Here is a 23,854-nt window from a genome sequence, read left to right as displayed (position 1 = left end):
TCTCCCATCAGTCTGCACACACATAACTTCCTCCTCCTTCCCGACATACAGAGTGTCACTGCTTGCCCCATTTTCTTATGGATTTATCTCACAATCGCCACACTATCCATTGAATTCCACACATGCTCTGGTTGGAGTGTGCGTTGCTGGGAATGTCAACTCTGTATGTAGCACCATTTTCTGTCTCGTAAACGCCTTCCCTCTCTCCATCTGAGCTCTGCGGAGCATGGATGATCTCTCATCTGCTACCTTCTACGTGTCACCTATTATTTTGCTATCTGGCTCACAAGCTGGGGGTATTTTGTTCTCACCTCCACACCCACCCTCCTCTCCTCTCCTTCCGACACGTAGGATGATCCGTTTGGCCCAGTTAGTTGATGGTTTTATCTCACGATCACAACATTATCACAGGTCCACACGTTCTGTGTTAGTATGTAGTGTTGTGAGCTGCTGGATACTACACAATATCACTCTGTAGTGCCATAATATCCCTTTTTCCTGCTTCTTCCTGCTTTGCTGGGTAGCATCAGTGGCTAATCTCTCATCTAAAGGTGTACTGCTGCCATCTTCAGGACACAGTTGGTCACTACAACACCCCACAGCTTAGATATTGATGAGGGACCTCCGCCAGGGTGTTTTTTTAGTAATCCCCGTGAGAAAACGCAAATCAGATATCTCGTCAATGGCACTGAGTGAGTTAAGATGGACTACTAAGGGCTGGGAAATATGGACCAAAACTCATATCTCAATATATTTTCTCAAAATGGTGATATACGATATAAATCTAGATAATTTTATCAAAAAAAGTCTGACCAGAAAGACAATTCTGGGTTAAATGCTGCAAAATGCTACACAGGGACATTTATTAGCAAACAGATGCACAGTATGTGCACACAGAAATCCATCTAACTGAGCTGTACATGTTGTTCTGAGGAGTAAAAGCAGCGACTCCTAAAACTAGTATTATAATATAATATAATAAGCTATTTTATATATCTATATATGTAGGTATATGAAATATTATAGTTTTCTATATCGCCAAAATAGAAAACTCGATACATCTTGAATCTCGATATATCGCCCAGCCCTAATTCCTAAATTATAAAACAGCCTATATAAAAACAGAAATGGGTATATGAAGCACATGTGTTTATTTAATATACTTACAGTTTATATACAAATCAACACATTGTATATTTACTGTTAATTTCACATTGCTTGTCTTTAAGTTAGACGTTAACATTTTATTTTCATTATATATATTTTTTTAATTTCTCATGCTCACTCGTGGTTCGCTGTTATTCACTAATGACTTATTAGACACATTTGTTACAGACTTTACATTCTTTAACACTTTATAAAGCAGTCTATATTTGTGGAGCTTGTGATTGGCTGATTTTTCATGGTGACTTATGTGTTCCTTCCACTGTGGTAGACGTTAAAATCTCAGTTATTAATCTAACAGAACGTGTAACTGTGTCACATCCTGATGGTCTTTATGAAGATAAACTCTCTGTCACAATTTACAACGTATTTAAACGAGTTTTTTGTTTTTTTTCCACCGGAACGTCTTCATTCATCATCTCTGTTCTGAGTTGTTTCCGGGTTTGTTGCCGCTGTCAGCACTAATCTCGCGAGAGCTGCCACCAAGCCAGGCCATTTCAGGTGGCAGTTCTCGCGAGGCTAGTGACGCCATTCAGTTTAGTAAGGCATCTTTGAATTATTTTTACTTTAAAATACGGGATATTTATGGGAAAATAATAATACGGGAAGATGGCGGGAAAGAGGGGTAAAATATGGGAGTTTCCCGGCCAAAACGGGATACTTGACAGGTATGATTTAGGGCTATGATTTTAAATAGGTAAATTGGTTTTACTGGTAAATAACTTGAAAATAGTCTGTATAATCTAAATGAAAAAATTGTGATCGTTTAACCTTTTATTCAAAATTCAACAATTAACAGTCAAAATATCAATTGAAATGGGATAATTAAATCATGATAAAATGCATTTCTAGGCTAATAAAAGTGAGGATTATATGTAATGAAGTGAAATCACTATTCTAGGAGAATGCTAGTCTACTAAATATTGAATACAAATGCAGGATACATATTCGAATATTAAGATCATAAAATTAAAGAATAAAATCATAAAGAGAGCTCATAAAACAAAGAGGGGAAGACATGTATCAGTGGGTGAAGCATATTATAAGTGTGTGTAGTTATGGGAGTTTATGTTGTATGTCTCAGGTCTGCGGGTCTCAGCTTTCGTACCTCGTAGGTCGTTCTGATGAGATCTGGAGGCATGAAGGCTGCAGAGTTCCGCGCTCTCAGCTGCAGGAACAAAGTTTGTTTGAGAGAGAACGTTGCAAGTTCTGCTCTCTTTGAAGAATGTTGAGCTGAGCAAGTGGTGAACAAGCCCTTTTCAGCCGGCTGGACTTATCTAGCCGCTGAATTGGAGAAATGAGGGCGACCGAGAAATGAGGGCGACCGTGGCTCAGGTGGTAGTGGGTCGTCTTCTGATCGAGAGGTTGGGGGTTCGATCCCAGTACCTGACTATGTGTCGAAGTGTCCTTGGGCAAGACACTGAACCCTAAGTTGCTCCCAGTGGTCGACTAGCGCCTTGCATGGCAGTCCTGTCCCACTGGTGTGTGAATGTGAGAGTGATTGGGTGAATGAGCTGATGTGTAAAGCGCTTTGAGACTGCTTCAGTGTGGTGATAAAGCGCTATATAAAATCAAGTCCATTTACCATTTAATTTACCATTTAGAAATGGCACTTTGGCGTATCGCGTCTGGCTCAAGATTGCGGACAGGGCTATCGTACCGGCTGTCACGTGCTCGTGACCAGCTGTGACTCCGGTTTGCAGGCTGGGTTCATCTGAACCGAACGAGCTGGTGGTTCCAAAAATCTAACTTTTAAAGGGATGATACATGAAACGGGGTGAGTCTGAAGATGACCAGCACCCCAGGAACTGACGAATTCCTAATAAATCATTCTTTAAAAGTAACTTTGGAGCACGCCTCCTAAAGGATGGGTTTGTGTTAGATATTCAAAAATCATGATTGAGACTGGTCAGTGATCTCCAGCATCTCCTCTTACAGCTGAGTAGGTGTGGTCTTGTGTGTCAGTGAAACAGACAACAAAGGGAAGATTCTAGATTTACACTTCAGCATATTCAAATAATGTTTTTGACATATTTGGCTCCGTTATTGGGTTCAGCTCTCTTACATAATGTCCTCTTTTTTAGAAGTCCCTCCTCCCTTACAACAGCAGAACTGTACCTAGACCTTGATCACTTGACATGTAGGGCTCTATTCTCCCATGCGCGTAAGTCCAAAAAGCCGCGCAGCGGCGCTGTTTTTGGCTGCACGCTATTCTCCCCCATACTTAAGTCAGTCGCTGCATGCCTTCATCCCAGTTATGCACTCTGGGCTGAGTGTCCCTGAAATGTGAGCGTTCCCATTCAAATCTGGCTTTACGCGCATTCTCTGGTGTACGTAAGTTCTTTTCCTCTTACGCACTTCTAACCCTGGAATAAGTGCAGCGCCCCCATAAGGTGAAACATTATATTGCACTAGAAATATGGACTTAAGTTACATTTGAAGCCACACAGACTCGTGCACACCAGCCACAGAAGCAGCTGAGTGATCACAGCTGCTGCTGTGGCTGCTGTGCACAAGTCTGTGTGGCGACTAATTAAAACTCTGACAGACGCAGACTTCTGTCCACGTTGGTCACAGTGATTCAACTATTTTCATATATGTCAAACGTATGGTCACAGTTTGATGGACCAGAAACTGTTCCCACATACATTTTAATGAGGCTCAGCTCAGGTCGCTTTAAAAAAAATATATTTAAAACTGCGTATTATGGAAGCCAATAATTTTGTTTCACTGCAAACATCCCTCTGTATTAAAGCAGGACGCTCTGCGGCAGAGTTATTTCCTCATATCTCCAGCGCATCTAACTCGTTCACGCTTAACAGCAAAGATGATGATGACGATTAAGGAGAGAGATTTCAACTGTGACTTGGACAGAAGAATGCGGCCGATTCTCAGTCACAATGCAATAATCTCATTAATGATCTGATCAAATCAACCTGTTACATTGTTTATCAATGAAGGCATTTCAAATTAAAAGTGAACTTTATCATTTTCATGGATTTCAATGGAATTTACAAGCATTGGGAAAACTCCATGTTCCGTGATTTCTAGACAGCGCAAAAAAAATCACCTCCTCCTCTCCTTCAGCCCACCTTCATTCACACATATGCGCTTTTTGGCTCCTTACGAGTGGTGGGCGTGTCAGCAGCCTGGACCGGAGAATACGAGCAGGAGCCAAGTGCGTAACTGCAGGCGCGCAAAAAAGTGCTTAAGTTCAGACTGGAGAATAGACCCCTTTGTCAATAGGTTGAGTTAAGTTTTAACTATTTTAGTGGACACTTTAAAAGACAAACAAAACAAAACGCTAGACACTTCCTCAATACCAGGGCAAAATTTAAGTGGTTAACTCCTTGAATAAGCCTACATTCTGAGGGAACTCATCCTTTTGTAACTCTATAAGTAAATTCGTAAATAATTTAAACTATAAAAGTGGCGCTGTTAAGTGCTGTAAACATATGGCCGGAGTGAGAAGGAAAATAAGTGATCAGTCCTCTCTCTCTCTCTCTCTCTCTCTCTCTCTCTCTCTCTCTCTCTCTCTCCTGTCGCTCCGTACACACACACACAGTCGTGTTTGGTGTGAACGCACCCTGAGCCTTATATCATTTTTTTTTTAATTAGTCACGGTAATATCGTTTATCGCGGTAAAATAGGGATGAGGTTTGACGGTATCAAAATTTGGATACCGCTCAAGGCTACTCTGGACCGTAGTCAGAGGTACAAGGGAGACCTTTAACTGAAGCTGATCCACTGAGTCAACAATAAATTACTTTGTGTATGAAATGCTCTATCAATAAATGTGCCATGCCATCAGTGTTGGAGTAGTGGAAGCAGCACAACAGATTAAAATGGGAATAGTGTTTATTTTTCCGTCTTTGTCCAGCAGCATTTCCCCCTCTTACTTTTTTGGGCTTGTGCTTATTACTTGTACTCAAGAAGTAATATTGGGGCACCAATATTTCAGAATATGTAAATACCATTTTGTTTAGTTTGGGACTGTTGAAAACACAACTACATGGTCCCCTAACAGGGGAAAAAAATAAGTCCCCTTTCAGAAGAACATGTAGTTGCAACTTTCCTCTCTCTTTCTTGCTTCACTTTGTTAATGTGTCAATATTTCTACTTTTTTATAGGAATTGGCAAGAATGTAATCTGTGACAGGACAGCTACACCTCTGGATGCCTTTCGAATGATGTCAGCTGCCCAGTACTATCCTAAGCTACTGAGCATAATGGGAAATGTGCTGCGATTTTTGCCAGCCTTTGTTCGAATGAAGGAGCTGCTGGAAGAAGGGTACATTGGAGAGCTTCTTGTCTGTGAGGCCCAGGTATGGAAAAATACAATCAATAATAAATGTTAGAATGATTGAAAAGCATTACGAGAGCCAGAGTCACACAATTCACCTGTGGGGATCAGGTAGTTGTGGAAAGCTGATGAATTTTATACCTGGATTTAGCTCATTTTCTTTTCAAACTGAGCTTTTCAAACTGCTGTACAATAGTTGCTTGTTTACAGTAATGTTGCTCAAATTTACCATTTTGCCTCGAACAGTGGTGCCCAATGTGACAATTGCGATCTACCAGTCGATCGAGGATGCATTTTGTGTCGATTGCGCTCGTGGAGCACGTGACTTCATAAATGAATGACAACGCCACGGTCACATATACTAAAAATGAAACCTAACGATTCAGCTTCTGACCTCAATTAGAGGGGGGCTAGCACACCAATCTGTTTATTCATAACCTCTAATAATAAGTAGAATAAAAGCCTCCTCCAGCCCTAAGACGCTCACAGACTGTCACAGTCACACCGGCCCAAACAGGTACCACATCATCATCAGAAAACCTACGTGTGTGGAAGCCATGGAAGTTCTTCTAAAGAACAAAGTGAGCTACAAATACTGAAACACTTTGTGCTACTGACTGGCACCGATAAAATTGCTTTTTATTGTTTAATTCCCCACGCACTCACAATCTCTATAAACCCATAATAAGCCATTTAGTCCGTCACCATTTCCTCCTGGATCGTTTGAATGAAAATCGTTGTTTTCTTTTATCTAATTCGACTTTTTGTGAGTTGTCCTGACTTTACTTCTCCGTGGTATGAACATCAGCCTCTCAGAGAACTTACTAGATGTGGGTTAATGCAGGTGAGGTATTTGTGTGTTCTGATTCAGTGCAAAGATTAAATTCTTCAACCTGGGTCTTTATGAAGTGGGCAAGCTTTTGTGAATTGATATACGTGCCCGTCGGAAGTATGTATTCATGTGGGAGCATAAGGGGTATATTTGCGGGTGTAAAATGTGGGTGCAATTTTCCTGGTTTAATTTTATGGGACATGTGCATGACTTAATCACTTTTATATTTTTTTGGATGGTGTATTTTTCTGTAACATATGTTTTTTGGAGTAATGTGTATCTTTCTGTTGTCTTTTTGTGCATAAATGTTTGCTGTTTTTTAATTAGTTTTTTTTTGTAATGTATTTTTTTTTTAGTCATTTGTATTTTTGTATAATTATTGTTTTTGTTGCTATTGTAGTGTGATTCAGGAGTAATTTTGTGTATGTTTTGTACAAATATTTAGTTTTGTGTATTTTGAACCATTTTCATATTTTTGTTGTATTTTTCTGTAAATGTATGTTTTTTTGAAGTCGAGTACAGTGCCCGTCGGAAGTATGTATTCATATAGTGGGAGCTTAAGAAGAGATTATAAGTATTTAGTTAAGTCATTTTTTGAGTCATTTTCATGTTTTTGTTGTCGTTTGGTGTATTTTTCTGTGTTGTCTTTTGTGTATTTTTTGTATAAATATTTAGTTTTGTGTATTTTGAGTCATTTTCATATTTTTTGTTGTCGTTTAGTGTGTGTGTACCTGCCTAACTTTCACTAAACTTATCTATTTTCAGTAGTTAGGTGTAGTGGCAGGTGTGTTGTGAGTGAAGCTGCAGTAATCATCAGGCGGGCTTCACTATGTAGCACCGTTTACTGATCTGACTCAACACTACAGTCACTACCACCCAATGGACGGGTGTCGTGACACAGACTGCAACCGGACTAAATGGTGGTCCGTCACACACACACACACACACACACACACACACACACACACACACACACACAGACGGTGATCGATAGTGAAAAGCACCTGATCGGTGTGTGTGTGTGTATGTGTGACTCTCTACCTCAGACACAAATCTCCTCCGTTGGTTCTCTCTCACACACGCGCACTGCTGAGAAATGTGCAGCTTTCAACACAGCAGCCATTGCCGTCAATAACTTCCGGGTGAGGTCTGTCTGGTCTAAATAGCAAACGGTCAAACGAACATGAAAGTAAACATTTCGAAATGTCATCACCAAATAAAGAACAGTAAAAAAGTATTTTTCCTCAAAAGAGAAAAGAGAAGTCCACGGGAGCTCATGCACGCACCGAAAGTGAGCTGTGCTGTGAAATAGATATAGATGGTGCGCTAGCGCCCCCTCACACCCTGAGGTCAAAAGCTGAATAGGATTAATTTCAGGGCCGTCTAGAAGTGAAATAAAATTAAAATAAACATTTTGAAATGACCAAATTACTCCAAAATAACAGATACACACACTCGGGGTATTTGGAACCCGTTGACCAAGTTTCTGGTCGAACTCGCACCGCGTCGTGGAGATATTTGCTCCACACACATCCACACAGACGTCCCTTGCTTTTTAGTTAGACTAGTACAGTGCCCATCGGAAGTATGCATTCATGTGGGAGCATAAGGGGTATATTTGCGGGTCCAATTGTCCTGGTTTAATTCTATGGGACATGTGCATGACTTCATCATCACTTTTATATTTTTTTGTTTGGTGTATTTTCCTGTAACATATGTTTTTTGGAGTCATGTGTATTTTTGTATAATTATTGTTTTGTTGCCATTGTAATTTGATTCAGGAGTCATTTTGTGTATTTTTTGTGTAAATATTTAGTTTTATGTATTTTTAGTATAAATATTTAGTTTTGTGTATTTTGAGCCATTTTCATATTTTTGTTGTATTTTTCTGTAATGTATGTTTTTTAAGTCATCATTATGTGTAATTTTTAATCTTTCTGCTGTCTTTTTGTGAATTTTTTGTATAATTATTGTTTTTTGTTGCCATTGTAGTGCGATTCTGGAGTAGATTAGTGCATTTTGAGTCATTTTCATATTTTTGTTGTCGTTTGGTGTATTTTTCTGTAATATATGTTTTTTCTCTCTCACACGCGCTGCAGAGAAATTTGTAGCTTTCAACACAGCAGCCATTGCCGTCAATCACTTCCGGGTGAGGTCTGTCCGGTCTAAATAGCGTACGGTCAAACTAACGTTTTGAAACGACATCATTGCCAAATAAGGAACAGTAAAAATATATTTTTCCTCAAAAGAGAAGTCCACAGGAGCGAGATCAGGGCCAAACTCAGCTGGCATGCACCGGAAGAGAGCTGTGCAGTGAAATAGATACAGAATACATACCGTCAGAAGTATGCATTCATGTGGGAGCTTAAGTAGAGTTAATTATGGCCAAATGAGTATGTGTTTGAAGGTTGGATGTACAAAGAGGTGTACATACTCTGTGCTCTGTAGTGTTATTAAGGGGTTTATTTGCGGGTGCAAAATAAAACAGCGTGTGCGATTTCCCCTGTTTAATTCTATGGGACATGAACAAATAAATAAATAAATACCGTCCGTGAAATGTTTGAGACGCTGATAACCAAACTCCATAGACATTGTAGCACCAATCAGAAAAGTAACAAAACTGCGCAAAACAAAACGTAAAGCTCCAAACTACATGAGTGAGTAAGTAAATTAAAGTATTACCTACAATTCGGCTGCCTCTTTATAAAAAAAAAACAAAAATCAATTTTTACCTTCGAACCGAGTGGTCAGAGCTTAGCTTCCATGCACGGCATGACACAGCGTGTTATTGAACAACAGTTATATGGTTTAAACAATGGGAAACGTTTCTGTAAAAGACTCACCAGTGGCTGATGGTTTCAAATGGTCTATTCAGAAAGCTCCCGTGTTTGAGACGCTAACGATAGCATGGCACAGGAGGAAGTGGAGTCTGCCGTGGCTCACACACACAAACATCAGGCCCAATAAGTGAGACTTAAAGGGGACATATCATGCTAAATCCACTTTTTTAGCCATTAAATGCATTTTGTTGTATATTTAGAGTGGTTTAGAAGTACAGAAAAAATCAAATTAGTCTCTTCAGGTGCTCCGTAGATATCTTTATATTCTGTTTTGGTCATATTTTTCAATCTGTTTCGATTTTTCTATTCTCTATTATGTTTTTTGAACTATTACATCACAGTATTTGCAGCGGAACTGACAAATTAGTACATCAACTCCAGGTCCAACACTTCGAGCAATCCGCCATTTTTATTTCTCGCTTTTATTTTGTAGTCCAAGCTCAAGGATCCCGAAGATACGAGAGGATAAGTCAAAATGTTGGGTTGTTGGATGTAGTAACCCACACGCTTCATTACACCGTCTCCCAGCATCAGAACCTTTTCAAAGTGCCTGGTTGAGTTTTATTTTTCACGGAAATGTACCCACATCTGTGGGTAAGGTCATTTTTGTGTGCGCAGCACTTCAAGGATGACTGCTTCTGCAACCTCTGCCAGTATAAAGAAGGATTTGCCGAAAGACTTTGTCTGATTGAGGGTTCAATTCCTTCTATCTTTGGAGACGACAAACAGAGCACTTCAGTAAGCTGTAAATAATGCTAAAAAGTGTGATGATAAGACGTCCCTGTCATTTTTTTGTTAGCATTAGCAGTTGCACCGTCTTCATATGTTAGCGCTGTGTGCTCGTTTTAGATCCTTGATGATATGGCCAACGTGATTTAATTTAAGTCTAAAGTTTTCATTAGTCATTTCATTTTGCCGTTTTTGTCTTTGAAAAGACTGTATTAAAATGAATTTCGTGACGTTAGCTTGGCGCTAGCGTTAGCTCGGTGCTTGTGTTTGCTCACTTGTTAGGGTTCTGCAGGTTCATCATCTTCATCTCGCTCCGCCTGGTCCGACTCTGGCTCGAACATGTAAAGCTGGATGGACAAGTCTTCCGTTGTTGACATTTTGTAAATAACCTCTGAATAAAAAGTTTATGCGCCGCTACATAGCCGTAATTCTTCTATCAAACTACAAAAATGGCCGAGCAGGGTGGAGTTGAACAGTGTCACCTGAAGAGGGTGCGGGGTATGGAGTGTCTCATTTGCATTTAAAGAGACCGCACCAAAACGAGTTGATCTTAGAAGCACATCAGTAAAGGGGTAGAAAAGGGGTCTGTGTAGCTATAATAATGAGGAATTCAGACCCAAGCAGTGCAGTTCCGCTTTATATAGACCATAGCTGTATGATTTATATGTAAAAAGGAAGGATTTAAAACCATGATATGTCCCCTTGAAGAGCTTTGCTTGTTTTTCAGTGCAAGCACGGCTGCTCAGACGCTCCTCTCCCCTCTCCGGTATAAAACTATCTTCTTTCTCACTCGTGTGTTTACAGTCCGTGTCTGCTTGGCTGTGTGCGCAGCGATTGGCTCTGGCTGCACACGTGACTCTTGCTCGTGAGTGCAGTGAAATAGATATAGATGGTGCACGAGTGCCCCCTCACACCCTGAGGTTAAAAGCTGAATAGGTTTCATTTCGGGGCCGTCCAGAAGTGAAATAAAATTAAAATAAACATTTTGAAATGACCAAATTACTCCAAAATAACAGATACACACACGCGGTATTTTGAACCCGTTGACTGAGTTTCAAGTCGAACTGGCACCGCGTCCGGGAGATATTTGCTCCACACACACACACACACACACACACACACACACACACACACACACACACACACACACACACACACACACACACACACACCATCTTTGTGTTTATAGATAGATGGCAATAAAGTATAACATATATTCTATATTAAACCACAGTGTGGTTTTAGCTGTTAAATAGTTAAAGAGGGAGGAGCTCACATTCTAGGAGGCGTGTTAGGTCACGTCACCTGTCCGTCCCGTTTAAAGCTGACTTTTTACAAAATGTGGACTAACAAGGGAGGGAGGAAACAGAACTTTTTCAACTCTGTCCCCCTGAATGAGGCTAAACGGATGTACTGTATATCACTGTAGCAAAACCATTATAAAGTGATTTTTTCATCATACCTCCCCTTTAATGCACTTTAGCTTTTTTTTTTTGGATTGCATGTTTTGTCTTTAAGGGCTAAGATAAATGAAAAACTTTGTTGTGCTTTTTATGAAAAGCAAGGGCTACTGAAATATTTAAAAAAATGTCATAATATTCAATAAACATTTACTTTCTTAAAAAAAACATGTCTAAAAATGTATTCTAGGCTATTAATGCACCATTTAAAAAAAATAGTGAAAAACTTAACCGCATTTGATATTCGGCCAAGCGTTGATATTTGCTTTGGCCTCAAATTTTCATTTCGGTGCATTCCTAGTTTTTTTTTTTGTTTAAAATGTGTTGGTGTGGTGGGGCTGTGGATTTAATCCCTGGGGGGGTGGGTCACTCTCCCACACTTTGTAAACTCCTGCTCTATACTAATTTCACCACTTCAGCTGTGATGTCACAGGCTGAATTTCATTATAACACAGCATAACGTGGATGGCTGTTCATCATAGGAATGGGATCCACACAAGGTTCCTGCTGCTTAACAGAAGGTTTTCCTTGCCGCCATGATGAATTCATGTTGGGTGTGGGATACATATGTATGTGTATATACGTATATATGCATATGTGTGTATCCATAAAATGAAGAGTCCGTCCTTAAGACTGCTCTACTGTAAAGTGCCTTGAGATACCATTGGTTATGATTTGGCGCTATACAAATAAAGATTGATTGATTGATTGATTGATTATTACCCAGTAGCATTCCACCTCTTTGTTGACACTTTGTGTGGGTCTCCGACCCACCTTTGAACCCACATGAGTGTCAATGCTCAACCCAGAAGGGATCATTCCTCGAACCCTCCGCTCTCGCCTCTTACAGAGCCTCTGTCCCGTGCTCATTGATGACAGCATTGGGGACTTTAAGCTTTTTTCCCTGTTTTAGCAGCTTGATCTGATGTTTTCTGTTAGTAAACTGGATAATACAAGCTGATTTGTTGCTCGTATTCCTCGTGGTTAACACTTGAAGTCCCAGGATTTTCCAGACCCCCTCTAAGTTCCGGCAATGGGTCAGAAGACCCTCAGCTCAAACTGACACCAACAATCAGCATCCTTTCATTTGTAAATGACGCAATGTGACCATTGCTGGATGACTCAGCAGGGGAGGGGGAGAGGATTTTTTCACACCTTACAAGCCTTTTCACACACTCGCTCTGGTTCAGTACTTCCGCATTTGGTCTCCAAAGTAGAAATGATGAGTTAGCTGCTAAAGCTAATGCTGCACACAAGCTAAAAAAAATCAATCAGCTAAACAGTGCTGTTTCACTTATTGGCCTGTCCATCTTGTGCACTTCCTTCAAATTTGTAAAATAATATCTTAATAAAAATAATCATGGACCTGGTTAGAGAATGGTGTACCTCGTAAATTTACCTTTTCAAAGTGAGAACTCATACTGTGCTTTTCACACTCGAAAATCTAGCTTTACTATCAATAATACATTTTATTTATAACCACATTTCAAAAACACTTTACAGTTGTTAAAAAAAGTAAATAAAATAAAAAAAACTATCAACAATAAAAGTTAATAGAGAAAATACAAGAGTAGGAAGCAGAGGAGCTAGCTATAATACTGCTTCTCACATCGGATATGAGTATCATGAACTGTAATTCAGATTTCACTTGTTTGTTGCTCAATTGGCTGACAAAAAGAACACAAAGCACAAAAAGAGGCGTACAAACAGGGGAGTTTTGAGTGGATCGTTCATGTATAACAAGCAGAGGACTCGATTGACCATTTCTAACATTGTCATGTAGGGTCACTGGCCAGGTGTGAAATGGTCCGAATTTGCATATTTATAGAAATAGCTTATAGCTTTCTCTCAAATGAGTTAATTTCAGCTGGTCAGCAAACCTGGGAAACCCACGGATCATTGCAACTATGTCCCAAAACTGCTTCCAAGACATCATGCGACACCTATGCTTTGATGACATGTTCACGCACAGTGAGCGAGTGGAGACCGATAAGTTTGCTGCAATTTCCGATGTGTGGGGATTGCTTGTCACCAACTGCATCATATCCTACAACCCTGGTTGACCCATCACTATTGATGAACAGCTTTTCCCGTCAAAGACTTGCTGCTGTTTCCTGCAGTACATTGCAACAAAACCTTGACAAGTTTGGGATCAAATTTTAGGTGGCTTGCGACTTGAAATTCAAGTACATCTGCAATGTCCTCCCATATCTTGGCGACCCCAGTCATCCTAGTGGGGAGAGACTGTTAGATAGTGTAGTGATGAGGCTGATGGAACCATTCATGAACAAGGGCCGAACTGTCGCCACTGACAATTTCTTCACATCGCTGTCACTTGCACAACAACTGCTTAGCCTGAAAACCACCATCCTTTGTACAGTCAACAAGATTCGCAGGGAAATTCCTCTGTCAACTAGACAAACGGACCGCATTGAATTCATCACTCAGGTATGTTGCAGGTCTTTTTTTCACCAACACCTGTGTGTCATTGTGTCTGCTGTGAAAATGACAATTTATCTTATTTATTAGGTGTTTTCAACCACTGGTGCCACGCTGACAGTGTATGCGCCTAAACGGAAGAAGACCGTCTACGTTCTCAGCAGCATGCACAGCGTGGTTGAGACTGAGGATACCAAAAGGAAGCCAAACACCATCACCCAATACAACACCACAAAGTGCGGCGTAGATGTGATGGACCATGAGTACAGTGTGCGCACAGGAACACGGCGATGGCCAGTCGCAGTGTTCTACAACATGGGATCCACTGCATCCTATTGAATTCAAATAAACCGGTGTGCAAAACGCAGTTTTCATTTTGTCGTGCTCGGCCACAGGGACTTGATTATAGCCGCTAGCAAGGTCTATGGTTGAGAACCACTTTGCACCCGACAATGCATCCAGCGACTCCTCAATCCTAGGTAATGGGAATGCATCTCTGCGTGTTTTGTTGTTGAGCTGTCTGTAGTCAACACAGAGGCATATGGTGCCATCCTTCTTCTTGACAATCACAATAGGAGAGGCGTAGGGGCTACCACTCTCCCGGATCACCTGACTATCAAGTAGTTGTCGTATGTGGGCCTTAACTGCCTCATACTCAGAGGGGGGTATTCTCCTAAACCTCTGTCTGACGGGTGTGTTATCGAGCAACGGGATCTCATGAGTAATGAGGTTTGTACAACCCAAATCACTATCGCGAGTGGAAAAAACGGAAGTGTACTGCCTGAGTAAACACCTCACCTTGTCCTGCTCATTGGGAGGTAAAGCTGAGAGATCAAGAGCATTTAAAGGGCCAGGCGGGGTACTTTGTGTATCTATCTGAGAAGAAATTGTGGCTCTGACCTGCTCATTAGGGAATCCCGCTACCTCAGTGACACCCTCTGGTAGACTCACTATGTCGGCTGGACTTAACATGCCTACAGGGATGAGTGGATGGAGTACGGCATCTGTGGTGCTTACATTTAACACTGGAATGTACGCCGTGCCTCGATGTACCGCGACCATGGCAGGGGCTATAACCACACCTGCTGGAATAGAACGCATACTGGCCGATGGTTCAAAAAGACCCGACTCCAAAAGACCAACCTTGCCTTGAGGACACGTAGTTGGGACAATCTTAATTGTACCTGCAGGAATACACACTGGTCTCTGACCTTGCACTCTCACCATGCCTGTTTTATGGCTGCCTCCCTCTACCTGGGCTCTCTGACAGAGCTGGAATGGATTAAACCAAGGGGAAGAGGCTCCTGTCACAAAAGGGAGGTCAAACAGTGAGGGACCATGCTGCTGAAAAAGCTCATTGTAACATTCTCTGATTATATTCATGCCCAGAATGCCTGGGACCTTAGGTTGGGGCAAATTATTAGGAGGATCTCTCACAACCAACACACCGCAACCTGGTATCACTTTGCCTAGCACCTCAACATCTGCCTCTAAATAGCCAACATAAGGTATATCAACCTCATTAGCAGCATGAAGCTCAAGCCAATGGCAGGAGTATAACTCTGCTTGAAGTTACTAGCAAAAAACTTTCAGTGATGGTTGTTACCATAGATCCTGTGTCAAGAAGACATTTCAATTCTACCCCACCCAGACTCACTGTTACAGTAGGACAAGTTCTTATGAGGTGTGAGACTGCAACACTGCTTTTAAAGCTGGGCCAGAGGAGCCAGTATCCTTCCCTTCTGCCATGTGGCTCTGCAAAACAGAAGGAATTTGTTTTTCGCCTGCTGGCTAGCTGCAGTGGCCTGCCCCTGTTGAGAAAAGGGAGGCCCTGTGCTCTGGCTATGCTGTGGCTGGCGACAGTTTCGGGCGATGTGACCGGGCCGTTGACATTGTCTGCAAATAAGTGGGCTACCTCTACTCAAACTAAGGGGTCTACTACTTTGTAGCTGCAACATATTTTGTGTTAGGAGGTTTATCTGCTCCTGTTTAACCAACAATTCTTTAAGCTCAGCTCGGTCATCCTTAGATTTTTTGGAGAAACTCCCCATCCCCCTAGTCTAAGAACACTGAACTGTGCAAAATGATGGTTCGGACTGACTGTGCCCCCTAGGGTCAGAAGGTTGGCCCTCTTGCTCCCACCTAATTGCTTCACTTCTCACATCTAGTAGGGTGTAGCCAGGATGTAACCTCACAAGCCTCTTTAGTTCCCTACGGAGAGATGGGTCCAGCACATGCTCAACAAATTGGTCTCTTAACAGAATAGCTGAATTTTGAACCACACCTGGTGCACTTTTGGTAATTTTTTCCATTAAACAAAATAAAGCATGTGAATACTCTTGAAGATTTTCACCATCCAGCTGTTTCCTAGAAAATATATTTTCCTAAAGAGCAACGTATGATTTTGAACACCCATACAGTTCCTGCAAAATTTTAAAAATATTTTCAGGATTTTCCCGCTCAGCAACAGCTCTGTACCGAACCTCCTTCTTTGCTTCTCCCTCGAGATGATCATAAATAAAATAAGCCTGATCAAGTGGTGAAAGGTGCCTAGCCCGCATACTTGCCCGTACCTCCTCTACCCAGTCATTAATACCAATGCCCGTACTCCCTCTAAAAATAGGGCATTTCCGTTCATGAGGGATGTAAAGAACACGTTCACCAGCAGTTAAGAGTCCATGGCCAGAGGTGCTTCAAGTAGAGGTACCATCGAAGTTCTGAGAGGAAGTACCCTCACCAACATCCTCCTGAGCAACGGCTCCCTCGTGTCGTAAAAGTTCATTGTCCGCTTGTAGTTGTTTCACCAGATCTCTCAATTGCTGTGCTTCAATGAGGTCCATGTCCACTGCAAATGGAGATGAGATCAGCAGAATCAAACAAGTAGTCACAGATGCAGGAAGGGGCTAGGCCAACGCCAGGCCTGCTACTGTTTTGTTTTTCACTACTAAGCCTACAGCCTATAGACTACTGCACCAGTAAAAAAAAATTAAATCCACAACTTAAAATAAGTCCTGTTGACAACGCCACTTTGTGACAAAGGAGGTACTGAACTTAAAATAACTAATGGTAAAATAACTAAGGCAATAATAATATCCAAGGACACACATAAGTTTGTAAAAAAATAGGCAGAGACAGTGCTTTCAAACGATAGAATTCAAGTTTATTAAGACCAGGAGGAAGCATAAAAGATTAAAAAAAAAGAATATTTATTTCTATGACTAAAATTTAGGTTTTATTCAATGGTCAATATTAAAAGTACACATTCAATTAAAACATGACAGCCCCTTAGCCAGGACCAAACAGAATCTGAAAAAATAAAACAAGATTAAAACAACTAAGCAAGGATGACTGGAGAGGAAGTAGCCCCACCTCAAACAAACCAAAAAAGTGCTACCCACACACACACATTAAATAACAAAAGCCTTAAGTGCAAAACAGAAATAAGGGCCAACTCCCCCCCTCACAAGCACACCCAAGGGAAACAACTCTAAGACCTAAAAGACCCAGGGACTGTAAAACTTTACTGGTGCAGAGCTAAAATAGGGTTTCCACAATTCACAAAAAAAAAGATATCAGATAAACTCAGATTTAACCAAAAAGAAACCCTAAAAACAAACTCTAAACAAAACAGTAGCAGGCTAAAATCTGGAATTAAAAGGGAAACAGATGTTAAAACCCAAATACACAAAGGATAAACTGAATATTAAAACACCTGTCCTACCTTAAAATTGCTCAAAACAATGGGGGGAAATAGCTGCCACCAGAGTCCTAAAACAGCTCTAAAACCAGAAGGATGTGTTAAAATGCTAAAAGAAACCGAGGGAGCAATTAAAAACACACCGGTCACCAGCCAGCAGCAGTCAAGACTGATCACCAGACATGGAGGACATTTATACAGGACACTTCCTCCACTTGGCAGGAAGTGGCCTTACCTAGTTAATTAAGAAAAGGGAGCCCCCTACTGACCGCTACACCTTGTTTACATAACAAAAGCGTCTGTTTGCAGCTTAGGAGAAGGTGTTAGGTAAAAACCTTAAGGTCAAATGACCCTTCTCTGGGCTTTATAGGTATAAACATCCAATGACCCCTCAATGGGACTTCTAGTGTTAAGTGATGACATGCCTCCATGTTGTTTTGGTCCAGGTCAGTTTTCTTGTAGGTAATCACTAGCTGCTGTCCAGGTCCAGTTTCACCTGCTCCACTAGCCTCAGTTTATCCTCCTGCTGTAGCCTCTCAGCAAAAAACTCCTCTGTTAGGAAATTGAGGGACTCATTAATTTTGTTGAAATTCTTTGCTGCTTTTAGCTTAGTTTGTTTGTCTCAAAGCGATGCAGGTCTAAGTACACACAGCCAGTTTATTGAAACAATGAATGGATCATTAAATCACTCCAACCACTAAAACCATGTTGTAATGGTCGTTTACACACAGAATGACGTTGGGTCCAACTTGTGACGTCACACACAACAAATTAAGTAAATGGTGGATTGCGTTCCCAAAAACCGTGATTTTTGCATTGCTTTCATAAACAAAACAATACAAAGCTAAAAACAAAACAAAAATGCTTTATTATCAATTAATCAAAATTGATTCATTTGTCATTGCATTTCCTAATTCCTGATGGTGCTAAGACATTTGCTCAACCACATGGTCAAAATAAGGGACATTTGCCTGCCACCAATAAATTGTTCAACGTAAACCCTGGTTAGGGGAAGTACATTTTTTTTTATACATTTCAGCGGTGGGCTAAATTCTGGGGTGTCCAAATGCCCTACAATCCTGCCTGACAGACTGAGTAATGTTTTTTTTCTCCTGTTTTTTTATCTTCTCAAGGTGCATAGTGGAAGTCTGCTTGGGAAGAAATACAACTGGAGCTGTGATGATCTGATGGGGGGCGGCGGCCTACATTCTGTGGGCAGCTACATCATTGACCTGCTCTTGTTTCTGACGGGCCAGCGTGCAGCCAAAGTCCATGGTTTTCTGAAGACATTCGTCAAACAAACGGACCATATCAGGGGCATCCGTCAGATCACCAGTGATGACTTCTGCACATTTCAGATGGTCTTGGAAGGGGGGGCCTGTTGCACCGTCACGCTGAACTTCAATGTTCCTGGAGAGTTTCGACAGGAGATCATAGTTGTGGGAACTGTTGGGAGACTCACTGTCGCTGGTACGGATCTGTATGGACAGAAAAACAGTGGCGGCGGTGGCCCGGAGCTCTTGCTCAAAGACACCACTCCTCTGAAGGCTGCCTCTTTGCCAGAAAAGGCCTTTAGTGACATCCCTACTCCTTACCTCACCGGGACAATTAGGATGATTCAAGCAGTGCGGCAGGCCTTCCAGGATCAAGACGACCGGCGAACGTGGGATGGAAAGCCACTGACCATGGCCTCTACTTTTGAGGACTGTCTCTATGCTCTTTGTGTGGTGGACACAATAAAAAGGTCCAACCAGTGCGGAGAGTGGCAGAACATTGTGGTGATGACGGAAGAACCTGAGGTCAGCCCTTCATATTTAATCAGTGAGGCCATGCGGCGGAGTAGGATGTCTCTTTACTGTTAGCGTTCAGCAAAGACTCTGATCTAAACTTGATGATGGCTAGAAAGGCTCGCTACGAGAGTGCAATTATCAGCAGTTTTATTTATGGCTTTAAAATCTGTAGTTTTTAGGCATTTACATAAACAATGAGGACAAAGGAAGCGCTTAAATGTTCCGTGTCAGCAGAAACGAAAAAGCAATGTCAAAAAAGTCATGTTTTTATTTATACTGGAGCACCCTCACTTTCTTCCATTTTGACTGAAAGCTTGAAGCACTGACCGACCCAGTGCCACCAACCCAACAGATCCCTGCCCTGGAAATTTCCGTTAATCGTGACACGGGGAAACTTATATTGTTGGCAAATCAGAGTGGAATGTACCCTTTGGTATTTTTGATCAGTTTTTACCATTTCTGAATAGAGAAAGCTCCCAATGATAATCTCACAAACCAAAATGAACACAAGTCCAGTCACTTTGCGTTGTTTTTAGTTTTCTGTAATGAACTGCTCAGGTCTAAGGATAAAGCAAAACTGCTCCTCCAAATCTCACTGGCTATAGTTGAAAGCATTTTACACAGCAATCTGCTTCATCCCAATCCACAGCTTATGTATTCCATCTGCCCCAGATCTATAATGTAAAATGTATAGAAGCGTAATATTAAGCTGCATTAATAATTAAGCTGTTTTGTGTAGACTCTGCCTTACACTGTGGCTCTGACGTGGACGGCCATGAAAGAAGTACCGTACTTCTCTTCAAATTGTTAAATTTTGCTCGTTTGCTGTTGCTTTGATATCAAATATTCCAGTGAGGAAAACAAACATTTGGCTTTGGAGGGGGAAGCTCTCAGCCTGGATCACAAATTTAAAGGATCACCACTAACTTACTAACTAATCATCATCATGGTGTTTCCAATAAAAGTCTCATTTAGCATATAAGCAAAGCAGTTTTAAATTTTTTTAGCCTTTTTTATTTTGAGTTTTTAATATTTCAGGTCCAATCTAATTTTTAGTTGTATACTGGTATACATGGTCCGAAAAATTTAACTAAATTCAGATTAATAAATATGAAACAATTATTTCTAAACATGTGTTACTGCTTGTATGTTCTGTGTGTGCTTGCAACGCTTGTAGTTGTGAGAGTCACATGCCTGTAGTTTTTCATTAGCTGACAGTGTCACTGACAACTGATTCAAGGTGTTGTGTATGGTGTACATTTTAGGACATCCTCAGATCTCAGAGTGAGGTATCAGGAAAACCTCTGTCACTTGTCAAACCAAACTGACTCATGTGTCGGCAAAATCTCATCAAATTAAACGTCGCTTATCACATCAAATGCCGTCAAATGACATGGCCTGAGGCTTAAAAAAAAAAAAGTCACCAGACTAAACGGCCTTAAATAAAAACCACCTCAGGCCCAAAAGAACAACATGATGTATTTTGAAGAAACCAGAAATACACGTGACATCATCAATAAGTGCTGCTTCAGATACAGGAGTGATAGAAAGCTGTTATTTTCTCCTTTTTTTTTTTTAAAGGTTAAGATAGATCAATGTTTCATTTAACTATGTATTTAGTACTAAAACACCATGTTTTTTTTTATTTTTTTTGTTTTGTTTTTTCAAAATCTATCAAGTTTTCAACAGCTTAACAAAACACACACATTTGGTTTATACTGTATGTATATCATGATTGGCGTTCAAAGTCAAACAGCTATCAGGCTCAGGACATACAGTGTATCATGTAGTATATGACTGCATCAGTAAAGAAAGAGTGAATACAAAAATAGTATTAAAAAAAATGAAGAAAAAAAAAGAACAAAAATTTGTGTCTATTGCACAAAGCCCCTTGTAAGAATAGTGAAAAAACATTCAGTCCAATATATGCCAGAAAAGGTTCCCATGTTCTGCGGAAGACAACATCTTTGTTATAAAACACCATGTGTTTTACGGCCTGAATCTGATGGCTTTTATTTTGAAGCCTGAGGCCCTGTCATTTGACGCCGTTTGGTTTGAAAAGTGACACAGTTACATCTGACAGAGGTTTTGCTGAGACATGAGTCTGTTTGGTCTGATAAATGACAGTTTTCCAGATACCTGATAACTCACTGTGAGACCTGGTGAAAGAACATCACACCCCTCCAAGCCAAAGATTGATTTTCCCCACATGCTGAAACTACTGAAAACATAAGAAATGTGTCTGCTCTAGAAGTAACATTTTATACTGTTCATCTCCTTTAACAACAAGAAATGGGACATGTTTGAAAAGGTGTTAAGGTATTTATTCTATAATTTGTTGCTGTTAATGTTTATTTTTCACCTGCACGAGTCAAGGGGAGATTGACTGAGACCTTTGGAGCAGCAACATTTTTCACTTCCTGATTATCAAACTGACCAAACTTTCCTGCTGCAGGAAAAAGCTTTACGTTTGTTCCCAAGATCACCACGCTATGGTTTACAATGCAACCTCTGATGATGCATCTGTGAGCTGTCTTTCTGTTTTGTCATTTTAAGCTTTTGGACTGTAGCATCACAAATCCAGATGTGATTGCAGCATTATAGCACCTTATTTCTTCCCCCATGTGATTTAATACTTTGATGTATTGCTGGTACACGTTTACCTGCTGAGTCCAATGTGGAGCTGAACTTGAAACCAGTGTACAAACCAACACATTAAAGGCAGCTGCTGACTTCTGTTTGGTTTTGTTTATTGTTGCATTCACACACTTTTTTGCTTCTTCTACATAACTATTTGCAGTTATTTCGTCATTTGTGCATTTTTTTCTACATTTCTTATTTTTTTTTATCCACTCACATACAAATCACTTTGTGGTAGAATGAGAGAAAAACTACTTTTTGTGAGCAGTATTTGGCCTTTTCATGCTATGGTCACATCCAAGCTCCAGAATAAAAGTGACCTTTGTATAAAGTATATACTGACCTAATAAACACCTACACAAAGCTTTATTCAATACATTTTTGACATCCTTCTTAATCAATCATTTACTTTTTGGGAAACTTTCACAAAACTTTTTATAGGTCTTTTAATGAAATGATTTGCTTTAAATGCACAGTTTGAGAGACATTTTGAATAAGAGCTTTTATAATATTTCTCTGGTCATGGTGAGCACAGATGTTACTTCAGGTACCATTAAAGCTCTATAAAAGGCAATGAAGCAAGCATTTTAAATCTAGTTCACATGCCTCTATCTCTAAACACATTTATTGATATATGTTTATATACATCTGGGGCTCTCAACACATGGTTGGGGATCAACTTATGTTGTCACAGTTAAATGCAGTACTTTTATTTTGAAAAAAAAAGTGTTGCATACTTCTCCCACCAGATGGTAGTATACGGTAGTTTTTGAGAAGTGTTTTAGTTAAAAACTGTTTCTTGGCACACAGAATATTTTCCTTACTGTAGTAGTAGTCCTCAAACTAAGCTTACAATTATTTATCTTCTCATTTTGATTAACATTTTATATTTGGTTTTCAATGTACAATTAAAAGATGATTCAAGTAAAAGGAACATTTCCCTTTTTAGCACCACCACTTGTATTTGTGTTGCAAAAAAGGAACTGACAAGAAATAATTTAATCTAATTGTATTACTAGTTTTTTAATTTAATTTTAATTTTAAAACCAAATAAAGATTTTTCAATGTGCAATCTTCTGTAGTCAACACTCTAATAAAAAATCTAAACAGGACAAAACATCTGAAATACATGTATAGATTGCTTAACTCATTAAAAATAGAATAGAAAATTCTGACAGACCTTGAATGCAACACTCATTGGAACGATTCTTATGCTAAAGTAACATAAAACATTTGTTTCTCATCTCTTGAATGTACAGTTATCCAATACAACAGTGGTTTATTCAGACTGGATGTTTATCCAATACTTTGAACAAAATGTGAGATTTTACTTGCACAGAAATGAAGAGGTTTAAGATAAGACGATACTTTGATCTAAGCTGACCTCTGCTGGTGACAGGAGGCACAGCCATTTTCAGAGCAGCCAACCCCATATTGCCAGGCATTTTAGATGATATTCACTAATTTGTCAAGACCCACGGAATATTTTGTACTATGACAATCTGACATCTAAAGATTTAGTCCATTTTCGGAAATTTTTAGTTTTTTTCACCACGACAGACGTCACAAACCTTTGCGGCCGTCAGTTTATTATGTCACCTAGAGGAAGTGCGTCTGATTGGCAAAACAAAAGTAATGGCCTTTTCCTAACTCCTCTCCAAACACTTTTCCTTAACCCTGTTACGTCATCAACAAGGTTAGTGATGTCTGCCGTGGTGAAAAGACCAGATTTCCAAAAATGGACTAATAAAAGCACATTTATAACGCTTTTCCCTGATATAATCTCAAATATCACAAGGTATGAGGAACAAAAGTGAAACGAAAATAACCTCACATAGAGAATGGTTGCTTACACTCACCTTCCACTCACTAATAGGAATTGTGTTGAATAAAACATAATGTGGATAAGTCTCTTATTCCTTTTTTCTTGAACCACGGTGTCTAATTTATGTCATTTATAA

At 40.2% G+C, this 23,854-nt stretch overlaps 1 protein-coding gene across 1 annotated transcript in view; it reads left to right on the top strand.

Annotated features, from left to right (window-relative positions):
- The window catches only part of gfod1 (glucose-fructose oxidoreductase domain containing 1), a 72,390-nt gene extending 50,399 nt beyond the window's left edge, over nucleotides 1-21,991 (top strand). The window contains exons 2-3 of the mRNA XM_028434859.1: nucleotides 5,295-5,488; nucleotides 18,597-21,991. Coding sequence (XP_028290660.1) covers nucleotides 5,295-5,488; nucleotides 18,597-19,325 — 923 coding nt within the window. The 3' untranslated portion in view covers nucleotides 19,326-21,991. The remainder of the gene's footprint in view (nucleotides 1-5,294; nucleotides 5,489-18,596) is intronic.
- The last annotated feature ends 1,863 nt before the right edge of the window (nucleotides 21,992-23,854 follow it).

Source organism: Gouania willdenowi, chromosome 20 (genome assembly GCF_900634775.1).
Source record: "Gouania willdenowi chromosome 20, fGouWil2.1, whole genome shotgun sequence".
In the NCBI taxonomy this organism is placed as follows: domain Eukaryota; kingdom Metazoa; phylum Chordata; class Actinopteri; order Blenniiformes; family Gobiesocidae; genus Gouania; species Gouania willdenowi.
Note: the sequence above shows the minus strand (reverse complement) of the source record. Positions and strands in the feature narration are given on the sequence as shown.